Here is a 14,114-nt window from a genome sequence, read left to right as displayed (position 1 = left end):
CATTATGTATATCGGCATCACCCCTTTTTACACAACTTGGAATTGTATATATAAACACACAGCACATTGCATTCAAACTTTTCCTTGTCTTTTTTTTTGTTTCATACTTTCTCTCTTTGTTCTTATCATCATCATGCTGCTGGCCAGTCCTTCTACTTTTGCCACTGAAATCTATCCTCATACATCACCATTGTTCTCTGATCAATCTTCATGGGATTCCAACAACAATGATACACTAGCATGTCTGCTACTTTCATCCAACGATCAAGATGATTTATTGAGAGTTATCCGTGCCATGCCCATGGTACACCAACACCATTCTTCTTCTTTTGAACGGCAAGCCAAATCTCAAGATGCTTCCATACATGCCTTAACACGGCCACCCCATATGCTTAGACGATCCTCGTCATCTTCCATCACTTTGATGTCCACTATCCAAGAAGAGGAAGAATAAAACAAATGCAAACAAATATGTATGTATAGGCGTGCAGTGGAATGTATTTAGGGAGAGAGTATATGTGTGTGTGAATTACTACACTTTGCCAGTGATAAAAGGGTGAGCAAGGGCTTCTTTGGGTGTCATGCGGCGTTCAGGGCTTAAGGTCAAGCACTTGTCTAAAAAGTCAATGAATGCTAATAACAAGCGTCCTTCATCTTCGGTAACACCACCGGAAGAAGCAGCCATGATCCGATTCTTGATGTCGCGTACTGGTTTCACAATGGTCATCTTTTTGATAAATTCCTAAAGATGCGTGTGAGTGTGTGTAAAGCACATCGTGTGGCGAAAAGCTTGCATACCTTGTTTGATAACCGGTCGATTTCCACCGAAATGAAACTGTTGTCTTCATCAAAATGTTGTTGTGAAAATTGACCTTTGCGGATCATACGATTTGGAAACTTGCCCATCACTTCCATGATATGCTTGAGCATTTGATTGTTGCTTCTTCCAGGGAACAGGATCTTGCCAGTAAATAGCTCGTAGAGTGTACATGCTGCGGACCAAACATCAATTGCATAATCATACGGCAATCCCATGACTTTTTGCATAACAATGAAAAAAATGGAGTTAGTTACCTTGTGCTACCCACAATCCCACTCTCTCTCCCTTAAAGACTTACTGATCTCAGGGGCTCGATAGAAACGTGACACGAGGTAAGGAGTGATCTCATTGTCGCTCGCATCAGAAGCTGATCCTAGATCACACAATTTGAGAATGTTCTTGGATTCAGAAACGAGTACATTGTCAGGCTTGATATCCGCATGTAAAATATTGCATCGTTTCAAAAGAGATAAGCTCAAGAACAATTGTTGTGCGTATACCCTAACCGCTTTGATGCTGAGACCCACATCTTTGCCATACTTTTTCAACACGTCCCGTAGGTTCATGCTAAAAGAAAAAGAAAAGTCATAAGCACGTCGCACATTCACACAACTCCATCACACTTACCTTAAACTCTCAAAGACGAGACAAAGGTGATTGCGATACTCAAAGTGTCGTAAAAGACGAATGCAATGCTTTTTGTTGTCAGGATCCGCTTCCATCAACTTTTTCAAAAAGCCAAGTTCCTTCATACCAGCTTTGTACCTATAGGAAAAATGGATTAAACACTGATCTTGACCATGAATGATGCCTGCTTACATTGTCTCATTGTTACGGATGATCTTGATGGCCACTTCCTCATTCGTTTGCATATCTCTAGCTTTCACGACAGCACTGAACACGCCCCGACCCAAATTTGCCAATGTCTGATACCGATTATCCAATTGCTCGCCAATACGCACATCTATGAAAAAGAAAAAGAAAAAAAGAGGTTAACAACGAATCAAGGGAGCATCTTCTCTTCAAATCACTACTACTTACTGTAATATCCTTCCGAATCATCCCAATTATCCAAGAGACTAGGGTTGTGGTTCATGGATGGAATAGCGGTGTTGACAACCAAGGCATTCTCAGCAATCTCAGCCTGTGCAAAGATATCAAGATCCTCTGCAAACATGTCGATCTCCTTTGGCTTTTGGGGTTGTTGCTGTTGCTCTTCCTGAGGAGGCACTTGTTCAAGCTTTTCCTTGTAATCGGTGGCTGCCATGTCGTTTTGGCTTGTCACACCATCAGTAACAGACTCTTGGTGATCCTTTTTCTTGAGAAGATCAGTGTCCTGTCGATGCGACCGTAAGCGATCATCGTCTGCAATGCGATCTTGTGATGGATCATAGTCTGCTGCAGACACAGCATTGGGTGAGTCACTGCTTTGTGCATTGTTCCCATCTCCTTTTCCAATATCCAGGTTCATCATTGACCCATCATCTTTCTTCTTTTCGCCAGCAGCTTCGGCAGCCAATCCTACCGTTATTTGATCATTCTTTCCTGTTGTTCCAGCAGCTGTGTCAACTATATACATAAAAGAAATGAATATAAACGACATTTTCTCATCCATACATGGATACCACAACATACCATTGGTGGTTGTATCAGGCTTCTTGGCAGTATTTGCCTTGTGTTTCTCGAGAATCATTTGTCGTCTCCTACGTCGCTCTTCGATAAGGCGTTGTTCTTCCAATTCCTTTTCATGCTCATCCTTGATTTCAAACTCGACATCTTCTTCCATCTCAGGTTGTTCCTCTTTCTTAGCCGCTGTTGTTGTTGATGTTGATGTTGTTGATGGGTATGCTGCGGTCTCTTGAGGCTTCTCTTGCCTAATCAAATACTTCGTTAGTCAACTTGACCATCACCATAAGCATAAATCAAATAAATACCTTGGCTCTGGTACTTCCATGCGTGCCATCTTGGAAGGTGGTCTATCCACACTATGCTCGCGATCATTGTAATCGGGTCGCTGTCGACGTCGAGATGAGCTACGTCGTCGAGAAGTCGAACGATAATCATAATCCCTTCTTGAAGAATGATAATCATCACGATGGCGAGAGCGTCTATCGCGTGAAGAAGAGGAGTGTCGATGATAAGGAGAACCATCGCGATAGCTTTGACGAGAACTTTCATAAGGCGACATGCTTCGTCTTTGAGATCTTGATCGAGAACGTTCAGGTGATCGTCGATGATGACGATGATGGTGGTGGTGGTGGTATCTAGAACGATCTTCTCGACTAGGTGATCGGGCATCGTATCTGCTTCTGCTGGTGCTGCGTTTTGCTGCAAGGCGTTCGTATTCCTCAAATGGATCATCATCTCCTCGCCTTTTTGCTGCTCTTGGCGGCGATGGTGGAGTTCTGCTACGCTTACGGGATACAGGGGATCGACTCGTATCCTTGTCCCCATCTTGAAAGAATAGTTAAAAAGAAAATCGTCTCCATGGAAATCAAAAGAAAGAAAATGAAAACCTACCTGTTGCTGATTTTGAGCCATTATCAGTGGCATGCTTGCCGTTCAAAGAGCCGGATGTAGCAACTTGCATAGGCGATTGCACTTGCTTGACAGGCATAACAGGCTCGTCGTTGATCTCGCCTTCTTCCACATCAGAAGTATGGTTACTATGATCGAGAGACATTCGTAAAGACAATTGGTGAGAACGCTTTTTGATGAGCGAGATGTTGTATCTGAAGGTACGGTGTAAGAGGTATTGTCTTTCAGAGGTGTAATCTGTATCGTAATGGGATCGATGCAATATGTCTTGACGACGACGACGACGACAAAATAGAGAGAGAGAGAAAGAATAACGCAGCACCGTATCATCCCTGCCAAGCGGGGATCTATAATGACCGTTGTCATCCAGCAGCAGCACTCTGCCAAATTCACTTGAATTGCCGATGTTAGGCATTCCCCCATACCAACTTACAACATGGCATACAATATAGGTGTTCATGCGAATCATATATCCAAATCCCTCTAATTCACCCTTTCAGATCATAGCAATGCACCATCCACTCTCACAAAGTTATAACCTTTAGGTACAGGGGCATACATAGCATCTCTTATCCTGATCATCATCCACATCAACCCATCCACTCTCTCATACCATCATTTCATAAAGCAGAACAAAATGTATTATTCACATTGCGATTGGGAATTTTATCTTTGAAACATGAATACACAACAATAAAGATCTTCACTTTAGCGTCTTCTTCTCTTGCGACGTGAGGTGCTATCATCGCTGCTGTAGCTACTTGCGGAATCGCTCTCCGAATCACTAATGCTGCGACCACGTCTTCTTCCTCTTCGATCATAACTTGGGCTTCTTCTTCTGCTACTACGGCGTCTTGGACTGTATGAACGGCGGCGACGACTACGGCTGCGGCTACGACTGGAAACACTATCACTTTCCGATCCACTGCTGCTGCTGCCGCTACCACTGCTGCTACTACCGGTGCTGCTATCGGATTCGCTACCACTATCGCTATCACTGCTGCTGCCACTGCTGCTGCTATCACTGCTACTATCCGATTCACTTGATGATCCACGACTCTTACGCATGATTTGTTGAGGTGCAGTTCGAAGCCATTCACGTAAATCTTCTGTCAAAGCACCAAGACCGATACTTGTCCAATAGTTGATGGCAAAACGGGTGTTTTTGGGATTGTCTTTGGGAAACATGCCTTGATAATATTCGAGCATATAAGGATCCTCCATACGTTCCTTTAGCTTTTTCAATCCAAGGAATTCGCTGATTTCTTGAAAGAGAATCTTGATGAAAATACGTGATGCAGAGGTTGTCTCGTCTTCTGTAAGTCGAATCACTGAAAAACAAGTCCATGCCAACGAGTCTGTGTAGAATAAATGTCCAAATAACTTGGCAATGTTGCGAAGTCGATTTGTCTCATAACGATGGATCGTCTCGTATACTTCATTGAAAGCGACAGTAAAGTTTTCACCCCATATCCTGTTGATCTTGCAGAATCGCTCAGCCATCAAACCATAAAACTTGAGAAAAGTGCGTTCTTGAGAGCAACATTCGATGATCATGTTACAGAGCTCAATCTAATCAAAGAAATTGGTTGATTAGTATATGAAAAGTCCAATTGCTTCTATATATAGAGCCTACCTCTTGTCCTTCGGGGATATCAAGTTTCATGAGCTTGTGACAACATTCTTCAAAGTCAAGACTGGACATCACCGTCAAGTAGATCTTGCGACGTAATTCAATCGTATCCGCATTGGTCTTGTCTTGAATCTCCATCTTTTGCTCCTCTTCATCCTCCTCGCTCTCATCGTCGCTTTCAGAACCGCTCTCATCTGTGCCTGATTCATCTTCGGATCCTTCACCCAAGATCTCTGCCTTAAGTTCAGCGTATCGTTTCTCGTTCTCCTCATAATCGGGGTCGTATTTGAAAATATTGAGCCGTTCCTCGACATCCAAATCCTCGTCGTCAAGGCCAACGTAATGTGTGATTTGATCATCTTCCTCGACAAGATCAAGATCTTGAACAACAGGCTGATTATCCTTAAACTTGTCTTTGCGTACTTGGAAAAGGACTTCGATCATGTACTGTGTGCGCTTATCGATCTTTCCTTCGTGTAGAATGGTGCGGAAACTCTCAAAGATGGCGTTGTTGGGCTTTGGAGAAACGTTGGCCAAGTGAGCACCCACTTCACGCATGAAGCCGACAGCAATTTCCACTGAATCATCTGTAGGTTGTTGTAACAATAAAGCCAAGATTTGCAATGGTAGAATCTCGTGGACAACCAATTGATTGGCAAGATGGGCAATAAAGGTACACACAGAGAGGCAAACGGTCTAACATCCTTCCTTTAGTCATCTATGTACGTATATGCAATCCCAAATCCAAAAAGCTTACCTTATCATTACGTCGATAAGCACGTCTGAATTGAGTGACAAGGCGAGCTAATAGCAACGCGCCCACATCTGGTATCTTGGTATTCACAACCGCAGCGACAGCAGCGTAGACGGGTGTAAAACGCAAACTGGCACTTTGTGCTCGCATCAGACTACGACAAAACAAGCCTCGTCCTCGCACCAAATTCTCGCCAAACAACTCGGGGACAATCATCTTGATATTAGAAGTGTTGATCTTGTTGATCAAGCCGTTGATGGACTTTTTCAAAGCTTCCCAGGTGATGCGTTGATATGCCTCGCCGGATTTGTCGGTAATCTGTTGCTGCATTTGTCGCAAGCGATGAGGTGGAATGTAGGCACCGCCTGCCCGTGTCAATGCGGCTGCACCCACAGCTCCTCGAGTATCGACAACCACTTGATTGCTGGCCATTCGTGGAAACGCACGTAAAGAAAGTGATAGGAAAGGCAAGAGAATCAGCTAGTCGGAGGTTGACTTTTGAAGGTCTTACCAATTGGGCCCGTCGTGACTCTTAATGCGTGGTAGATTAAGCTCCCTCCTCGTCCTCCTCATCCTCTTTTGTCATTTTTACACACACACACACCTCTTCTTCACACAACGCGCCTATGGAATCACAAAGCTACTCTCAAAGGGACTCAAGCAGGATACCTATCGACTCATCAGACACTCAATCGCAAGGCGATGCAAAGGTACATTGGGACATTGCAGTACCTGAACGAGTGGACTCACGATAAAAGGATATAGTCACTTCTATCACAAAAGACAGGATTGAGTCAAGGACGTGCCTCTTCTACCAATGATCCACTCTCACCTGCCAAAGTAATGCGTCAACTGGGAGCATGTATGTGTCGTTTTCATGCAACAGATCAACCAAGTTATGATCCTAACGACGACATTTTTGTAGTCGAGATGGATACAGCATCACAAGCATCATCCATTGTACAATCACAATCTCAAAAACGCTTTTCACGTATTGGTTCACGATATCAAGAAGACTTTTTGACCCGTCGATCAAAGATGGATCCAAGTGCGAGGCTTGAAGAGTTTCGACAACGATACCAATTCTCTCGACCGATGGCAAATCGTGCGCCCATAACTACAACAACGACAACGACAACGACGAATCCTCCTCCTGATTTCTCATTTCGTCATCGACGCGACTGGAGACATAATGACTTGGAGGATTTTGATGACCTCTTGACGATCAAATCATACAGCACCGATACCAACTTTAGTGCATTCAACAGAGTCACTCAAAGCAGTCTACAACCCCAACCATCACAGCAACCACAGCAGCAGAAGCAACAACAACGACAACGACAACAGCCACCAGCTATTCGTGCTGACGATGATGAAGATGAAGATATGGATGACTTTGAGTACAGAGCTCCAGCACCTCTAGGAAGCGGTTTTAGTGTGCTTGATGACGACGAAGATGATGATAATGGACCACCACACTCATGGTATCCTCCCGCTACAGCGTTATACCAACAATCCTCCCTCAAACGACGACGATTATCCCATTCAAACGCTGAAGCCGACATTGTTGATGATATTGGAATCCAAAAGAATGATACAATGATACCACCACCCGATGTAACACAGCAAGAAAGACACCATTTGAGTCAACAATCAAAGGAGGAATTGCAACATGAAAGAATACCAACACAAAGAACACGTTTCATTACAAGCCAAAGATCACAAACGCATGATGCTGAGATACCCAATCCACGAGAACAACAGCCAGCGGATCCATCGAATGACTTGGTCGAGAATTGGTTACAAAGCACCGATATCGTTGAAAAGGACAAAGCCATCACTTCATCTTTACAGGAGCAACAACAGCAATCAACACAACAAAAGATCATCAACGACAAAGACAAAGTTAGCATTTCACAACAATCATCACAACCACGAGATATCAAGGGGAAGGGCAAAGCTGATATTTCACAGCAATCATCACAACCATTAGATATCAAGGGGAAGGACAAAGCTGATATTTCACACCAACAACAATCAACACAACCACCAGCATCCTCACAACGAGAAAAGGAACCCACACCTATCCCTAATATGGATTTCGAGATTGACTTTGATGATATGGACTTTGGCGGTGATGATTATCAACAACCACCATCACCCTCGCCACAACCACAACTACAACCACCACAACCCTCAAGTGATGTTGATCATGGAGAACATGTTGCTTCAAGTAGCCGAGATAATGTACTCAGTGAAGATAATGCAAGCATACCAGAACAAAGGCGCCTGTAAGTACAATCAAATGTGACAGAAAGGATGGATCAATGGCTCACTGTATTGGATAAAGGGATCCTAAAGCGTTGATACAAGTACATTCAGAAGGACGTTTTGGCAATCAAATATTAGCTGCGGCGGATGAAGCGATGCCTGGGTAAGCGCGTCTTTGTGGATGCATAGCAAATGATCCTAAACTTGTTTCCATAGAGAGCCAACCGGTCTACGTAGGCTTACACAGTTACGGCAGCTTGGCAAAATCATGTTTAGAAAGGCGGCTATTCGTATGAGCAAAGAAACGGAAGAGCGGTTGGGTGTCATGTAAGTTAACCATCACTTCGTCTACAGCGTCCCTCCCTCATTAAACAAGATGTGCATAGATCCGATGCATTTTACAAGCAAGCTACCGATGACTTGGCCACGTATGCCAAACATGCTAAAAGAAACACGATCAAAAAGGAGGACGCGATCATGTTGCTTCGTCGGTAAGTGAATGTGTGTGTGAATCAATCATGCAGGAACACGTTGACGAACCCAAGCGGATCATAGGCAAGAGCGGTTAACGGATGACACCCCAATTGAGGAATTGGCACACAAGTACCTTCCTAGAGAATTGTGGGACGAGTTTTGTGTGTCTGCACTTGCATACAACGAGCTTTATCCAAAGGAAAAGAGGCATCTTTAGAAGACATGTACATATCGTTTTGCATATATTAGAGTGTAAGAGCTTCTTTTTAAAAACAGCAATTATACATATAAAGGGCGGCGCAATAGACGCTCAAGTACAAAGTCATATATATAAATAGCATAGAGTGATGCATCATTCATTCTACCAATGCATTCTGTGGAAAGTTCTATAAAAAGCTTGACGGATGGAGCTAGTAGCATGTTTCCGGGGTTTGTTACTTGGCGTGACAATACGTCGAAAGGAGGATCGCATCTTGGTAGTTTGCTTGTACCAAGCATCATCATCTTCATGCTGCTGCTGATTCTCTTCACCGAGAAAGAATTCCATGGTAAGGTAGGATTCGTTCCACCACTTGTGTTCGTCATGATGATTCGATTCGTATTTTAACGTTGGGTGGATAGTACTAGAAGTCACCGGATAGTAGGAGGACATAGGTCACTATGTATGTAAAGGTTGAGGAAAAGAGGAGAGCAATGAAAAGAAAAAGAAATGAGGATGAAGGGAACGTAAATAAAGGGTTGTTCATCATCCAAGTTGGATGCATGTCAACAACGACACATCAATGTATAATGTTTCCCGGGCTTGGCACACACACACACACACACACACCAAAAGACCATGAGATGATTCTTGCATGCATTGCGAACCTTTTTGCGGCTGTTCCCCAAAAAGATACATGCACGCACGTTATACAGCATCAGCAGCAGCACAATGAATATTCCTGATCCATCAGCACTTTCATCACCCCCCGCCCCTTAGCAACGCACGACATCACCTGAGACCTACATGTTGTCTCCACTTCTTTGTCAAGAGCTCATATCAAGGGATACGTAAGGGATGGTGCACTCCTTTCATCTATTCCTGCTGCTGCTGCTGCTGCCGGTACACTTGTATCTCACATTTAATCTAGACCCATCTTTATATTGTTTCAGGTCCAATTTTTCTTGATTCTTTATTCTTACATGGGCTCTTTGTTTGAACAGTAAGGAGGGGTGGTAGTGGAGGAGGCAAATTAATGTACACGTTAAAAAGGTATATTATGGGTTGTTGTTGTCGGAGGAAATGTTGCAATAATAGAGTAGTATCATCGACGCACCAATGCTTCGTGTGCTTCAGCAAGTTGTGTCTCCAGCTCATGTACGCGTTTCTCATACTTGTCTTGTTTTCGTTTGGCCGCGTCACGTTCACTCTCCAATACTGCAAGCTTGAGCTGCAGTTGTTCATTCAATGTTTGTAACTCTTTTACTCGTCGTTCTAATCCTTCCATCTTTTGTACTTTACGTAACCGTGACCGACGTGCTGCATCCGTGTTACGTTGTCGTTTAAGAGCGATCTCATCTTTAGAATCAAGGCTGCTGGTGGATGATGAAGATCGTTTGTTACGCATACAAGAGGTGGTTGTTTTGGTATTGTCGGTGATTGAGGATGAGGTAGTAGTAGTAGCTGCAGAAAGAGCTTGCATAGATGATGGTTGTTGGAGTGCTGTCAATGTAGCAAATGCTTTGAATATAGCTGTGAGTGGCATAGGCACATTGTTGTTATTTGATGTTGAATGATGGATCTCCTCGGGTTCGGCCTTTACAACGATGTTGCTGCTGTCACTTTTTGACGTGTCTTGTTCTGATGGCTGTAAAAGACCTGATGCTACGAGTTCGGTTTCGAGCCATTCATCCAACTTGTTTGGATCAAGACGTGTATTCTTTTGAGATCTTGTTTCTTTTTTGATTGATGGTGCAGCCATGATGCTATGTATGTATGTGAATAATAGTGAAGAAAGGAACGAAAAAGAGAAGAAAAGAAAATGACGAAACACTTTAGGTTACTCAGATATGGTGATAACGGGAAGTTGATAAGGCACATGGATAATCTCCGCATCAATCTCTCTTTTATGTATGTACATGGGGTCTAATTGTTCCCTACTGGTAACCATTCTACGTATGCTGTGAGGATATTATACAATCGTTCAATCACTCTAGCTCGACTATTATCAGCAAGTAACTCCTTTGGTGGTCGATCAGCAAGGTAATTGTTGTCTGTAATCAAGAGGTCTGTCGAGAGTCCAATGTTGCACCCGAGTCCATCATCCCAAAATTGCCTTTTTTGTTTGGTCAAATAGTTGGATGTTTCCACCAGCAGTGAAAGTACTTTGCATAGACCATCGTGCCTAAAGAATATCCCGATCATGTTGATAAAAGGATCTCTCTCTCTCATATCACAATACACTTACTGCACATCCTGACAATCATTTCCATCGGGTATAGAGGATACAAGTCGTAAAAGATCCATCGTCACAATGAGACAGGGTGGTTGGTTGTCATGCTCACGTTGTATCCAGGATAATAAATCTGATCCGCCGCCACTACCGTTGCCAGACAAATGTAACGCACAGAGCACAGCCTTCAATTGTGGAGTATTCTCAACGGTGCTTGATCCATCATCGCCCATCATAAATCAGCAACAACAACAAACAAACGCTGGTGGAAGTAAAGAAGAAGAAGAAGAAGAATAGCTCACCAAATGCGAATACCTTCCAACCACCTCCTATCTTCCCAACGCGATCCATCAGCCTTCATATCTTGACTCATAGCTTGCAATGCTTGCTCCAATGCTGCTTTGTTCTTGGTGAAAATCAGTGCCCATGGTCGCAATGGGAACGTTGCTTCAGGACCCAATAGCTCTTCCACTGCTTGGTTGCATTGTAGTCGTTTTTGTTGTAGCTGCAATATACAGAATTCCAAAATGGTTCTTTGAACATTGGTGTGAGTGTGTGTGAGTGTGTCAATGTCAAGATCGGGAAAGAACGGGGGGACACATACTTTGCATTCTGCGTGTCATTGCTTCCCAGGCGTAAAAAGTAGCGGGCTTGCATATGATGAAAGATAAAGAATAGTAGCACAGAGTGTTATCTCCTCAAGAGCACCTCCTTTTCCGGGCAAAATAGGCGAGAGCGCGTGATTTTCCGTCGTCATACGTTTGCCACAAGTAGACAATGCATGACGATGTTCTTGGTATATGCATTTATTGTGACACACAGGTGCCCTTACTCGGGAGTATATGGGTGTGCATGTTGTAGGTGAATAGTGGTGGTAGTGTGACATGGGGTGGTGGTGATGATGATGATGATGGATGGTAGATTATATGCAGAAAACGATTATACTGATCGCACTTGATCATCGTATTCTCCGGAGAAAAGCATGATTGGTCCGAATAGGATTGTATACACACTTTGCTCATTGCCCCGTTCCTCGGAAGAGTCTTACCAGGTGAGACAAGACTCACTAGTATTTAGAGGGAGAGCGAGCGAGCTGCTGATAAGATAACAAATTCCTATCCCGGTGACACACTTGGCATTATCCCCCACATCACCCCGAGCATATGATTTTTAGACCCTTGGTATAATGTCATTGCCCATCGTCGGGAGATCTTGATGATGATGATGTTGATGATGATGAACCAAGATGAAAGATAAAGATAACAAAGTTTTTTATCGCCTTATCTTGCATCTGCAAGCCAATACCATACCACCACCCCCCTCTTTTATCGCATTGCTCCAATGGATGGATGAGCCAATAACGCTATAGTATCAATACCTTATCAGCAAGTGCGTTACTTTTACCCAAAGGGTAATGATCAAAAAAAGCAGGGAGCCTTAACGGGTGAGTCCGGCGGGATACGCTGATCACTAAAAGGGATGTGATCGATAGGCTGAGATACTTACCATTATCAATGGTGTGGATGGCAGCTTCTCCAAACAAATATAAATCCCTTATCTCCTTCAAGCCTTTCTTTTTTTCTTTCATATCACACATACCTCTTTTTCCATATCACACATACACACATAGCATCATGTCCGTGACTTCTAATGCCAAACTTCTTGACAAGTACATGTCTTTGGATCAGCGTAATGCTGTCCAAGTCGAGTATGTGTGGATTGATGGCTTCAACAACTTGAGATGCAAGACCAAGACCGTCTACAAGGTGCCTCAATCAGCCGCTGATTTATCGGAATGGAATTATGATGGCTCTTCCACTGGTCAAGCTGAAGGACATGATTCGGATGTGTTGATCCAACCTGTTGCTCTCTTTGCTGATCCTTTCCGTGGCGGCAACAACAAGATTGTTCTTTGTGAAACTTTCAATCCTGGTATGTATTCATGATAACAATGCCATGAACCCCTTCATTAACTCATTCACTCTTTATTTCAGATGGCACTCCTCACAAGACCAACTATCGCAATGCTTGCAAAAAGATCATGGATGCTCATGCTGATGCCCATCCTTGGTTCGGCCTTGAACAAGAATACATGTTCTTTGACCCTGAAACCGAGAAGCCTTATGGCTGGCCTAAGCATGGTTACCCTGAACCACAGGTAAGGCAATAGCAACAAGGGTATCTTATGGAATGGATGATTGACTTTTGTTATAGGGTAAATACTATTGCGGTGTTGGTGCTGGCAAGATCTTTGGCCGTGATATTGTTGAAGCTCATTACCGTGCATGCTTGTATGCTGGTATCAAGATCTCTGGTGTCAATGCTGAAGTTGCACCTGGTCAATTTGAGTTCCAAGTGGGTCCTTGTGAAGGCATTGAAGGTGGTGATCATTTGTGGATGGCTCGTTATCTCTTGGAAAGAGTTGCCGAAGACTTTGGTATTGCCGTCTCTATTCATCCCAAGCCTGTTGCTGGTGATTGGAATGGTGCTGGTTGCCACACCAACTTCTCGACCAAGGAGATGCGTGAAGAAGGTGGTATCAAGGCCATTGAGAAGGCTATTGCCAACATGGCCAAGCGTCACCTTGAACACATTGCCGTTTATGGCGAAGACAATGATCAGCGTTTGACGGGCCGTCATGAAACAGGCCATATCGGTACTTTCAACTATGGTGTTGCCAATCGTGGTGCCTCCATTCGTATTCCCCGTCACGTTGGCAAGGAAGGCAAGGGATACCTTGAAGACCGCCGCCCAGCTTCCAACATTGATCCTTACCGTGTCACTGGCATCATTGTTGAATCCACTTTCCTTCCTGAAAACTAAACATTTATATTTACTACAGTCATTCATCCACCCATTTATACACGCGGCCCCTCCCTTTCACATATCTATTTATCCGACAACCCATATATTGTACATAGCTTTACCGCATAAAGAGCCATACATTTGATTTTGCTTTTCACGTGCTGCTTATTTTTGGAACGTTGTATGATATTCTCGACTCATAGGTAAACAACGTAAATGATGTGCTTTTATGTTTGTGCATGTGTGTGTAGAGGCTAAACCTATCAGTGACTATGGAAACAGCTTGGCACGGAATACGTATGGCTGTGTTGTGGCTGCTGTGTATGTTTAGTGGGGATCGAAGGGTAACAAAGCCCTTTGTGTCACTTTAATTGCGCACTATAACTT

The 14,114-nt window shown here is 43.6% G+C and overlaps 7 protein-coding genes across 7 annotated transcripts; 3 read left to right on the top strand and 4 right to left on the bottom strand.

Moving 5' to 3' along the window:
* Positions 1–133: 133 nt before the first annotated feature.
* O0I10_000426 (uncharacterized protein) lies at positions 134–454 on the top strand (the record flags this gene model as incomplete). Its single annotated transcript, XM_058480536.1, has 1 exon — positions 134–454. One exon carries the CDS (start codon positions 134–136, stop codon positions 452–454), a length of 321 nt encoding a protein of 106 aa, XP_058349059.1.
* Positions 455–532: 78 nt separating this feature from the next.
* On the bottom strand, positions 533–3,503 carry O0I10_000425 (uncharacterized protein; the record flags this gene model as incomplete). The annotated part of the gene is made up of 9 exons (XM_058480535.1): positions 533–742; positions 799–1,037; positions 1,119–1,387; positions 1,448–1,585; positions 1,640–1,784; positions 1,862–2,389; positions 2,456–2,694; positions 2,755–3,274; positions 3,341–3,503. 9 exons carry the CDS (start codon positions 3,501–3,503, stop codon positions 533–535), a joined length of 2,451 nt encoding a protein of 816 aa, XP_058349058.1.
* Positions 3,504–4,066: 563 nt separating this feature from the next.
* O0I10_000424 (uncharacterized protein) lies at positions 4,067–6,177 on the bottom strand (the record flags this gene model as incomplete). Its single annotated transcript, XM_058480534.1, has 3 exons — positions 4,067–4,930; positions 4,995–5,687; positions 5,749–6,177. 3 exons carry the CDS (start codon positions 6,175–6,177, stop codon positions 4,067–4,069), a joined length of 1,986 nt encoding a protein of 661 aa, XP_058349057.1.
* Positions 6,178–6,371: 194 nt separating this feature from the next.
* Positions 6,372–8,707, top strand: O0I10_000423 (uncharacterized protein; the record flags this gene model as incomplete). The annotated part of the gene is made up of 7 exons (XM_058480533.1): positions 6,372–6,455; positions 6,511–6,607; positions 6,671–8,036; positions 8,096–8,179; positions 8,233–8,343; positions 8,403–8,507; positions 8,572–8,707. 7 exons carry the CDS (start codon positions 6,372–6,374, stop codon positions 8,705–8,707), a joined length of 1,983 nt encoding a protein of 660 aa, XP_058349056.1.
* Positions 8,708–9,794: 1,087 nt separating this feature from the next.
* Positions 9,795–10,451, bottom strand: O0I10_000422 (uncharacterized protein; the record flags this gene model as incomplete). Its single annotated transcript, XM_058480532.1, has 1 exon — positions 9,795–10,451. The coding sequence occupies one exon, from the start codon at positions 10,449–10,451 to the stop codon at positions 9,795–9,797; it is 657 nt and encodes a 218-aa protein (XP_058349055.1).
* A 164-nt stretch (positions 10,452–10,615) lies between these two features.
* On the bottom strand, positions 10,616–11,679 carry O0I10_000421 (uncharacterized protein; the record flags this gene model as incomplete). Its single annotated transcript, XM_058480531.1, has 5 exons — positions 10,616–10,874; positions 10,938–11,135; positions 11,225–11,455; positions 11,527–11,572; positions 11,631–11,679. 5 exons carry the CDS (start codon positions 11,677–11,679, stop codon positions 10,616–10,618), a joined length of 783 nt encoding a protein of 260 aa, XP_058349054.1.
* An 877-nt stretch (positions 11,680–12,556) lies between these two features.
* Positions 12,557–13,745, top strand: O0I10_000420 (uncharacterized protein; the record flags this gene model as incomplete). The annotated part of the gene is made up of 3 exons (XM_058480530.1): positions 12,557–12,854; positions 12,917–13,080; positions 13,137–13,745. 3 exons carry the CDS (start codon positions 12,557–12,559, stop codon positions 13,743–13,745), a joined length of 1,071 nt encoding a protein of 356 aa, XP_058349053.1.
* Between the last annotated feature and the right edge of the window lie 369 nt (positions 13,746–14,114).

This window comes from Lichtheimia ornata (assembly GCF_029851405.1).
Source record: "Lichtheimia ornata isolate CBS 291.66 chromosome Unknown scaffold00001, whole genome shotgun sequence".
In the NCBI taxonomy this organism is placed as follows: domain Eukaryota; kingdom Fungi; phylum Mucoromycota; class Mucoromycetes; order Mucorales; family Lichtheimiaceae; genus Lichtheimia; species Lichtheimia ornata.
The sequence above is the reverse complement of the archived record's forward strand: the minus strand, read 5'-3'. Positions and strand labels throughout refer to the sequence as shown.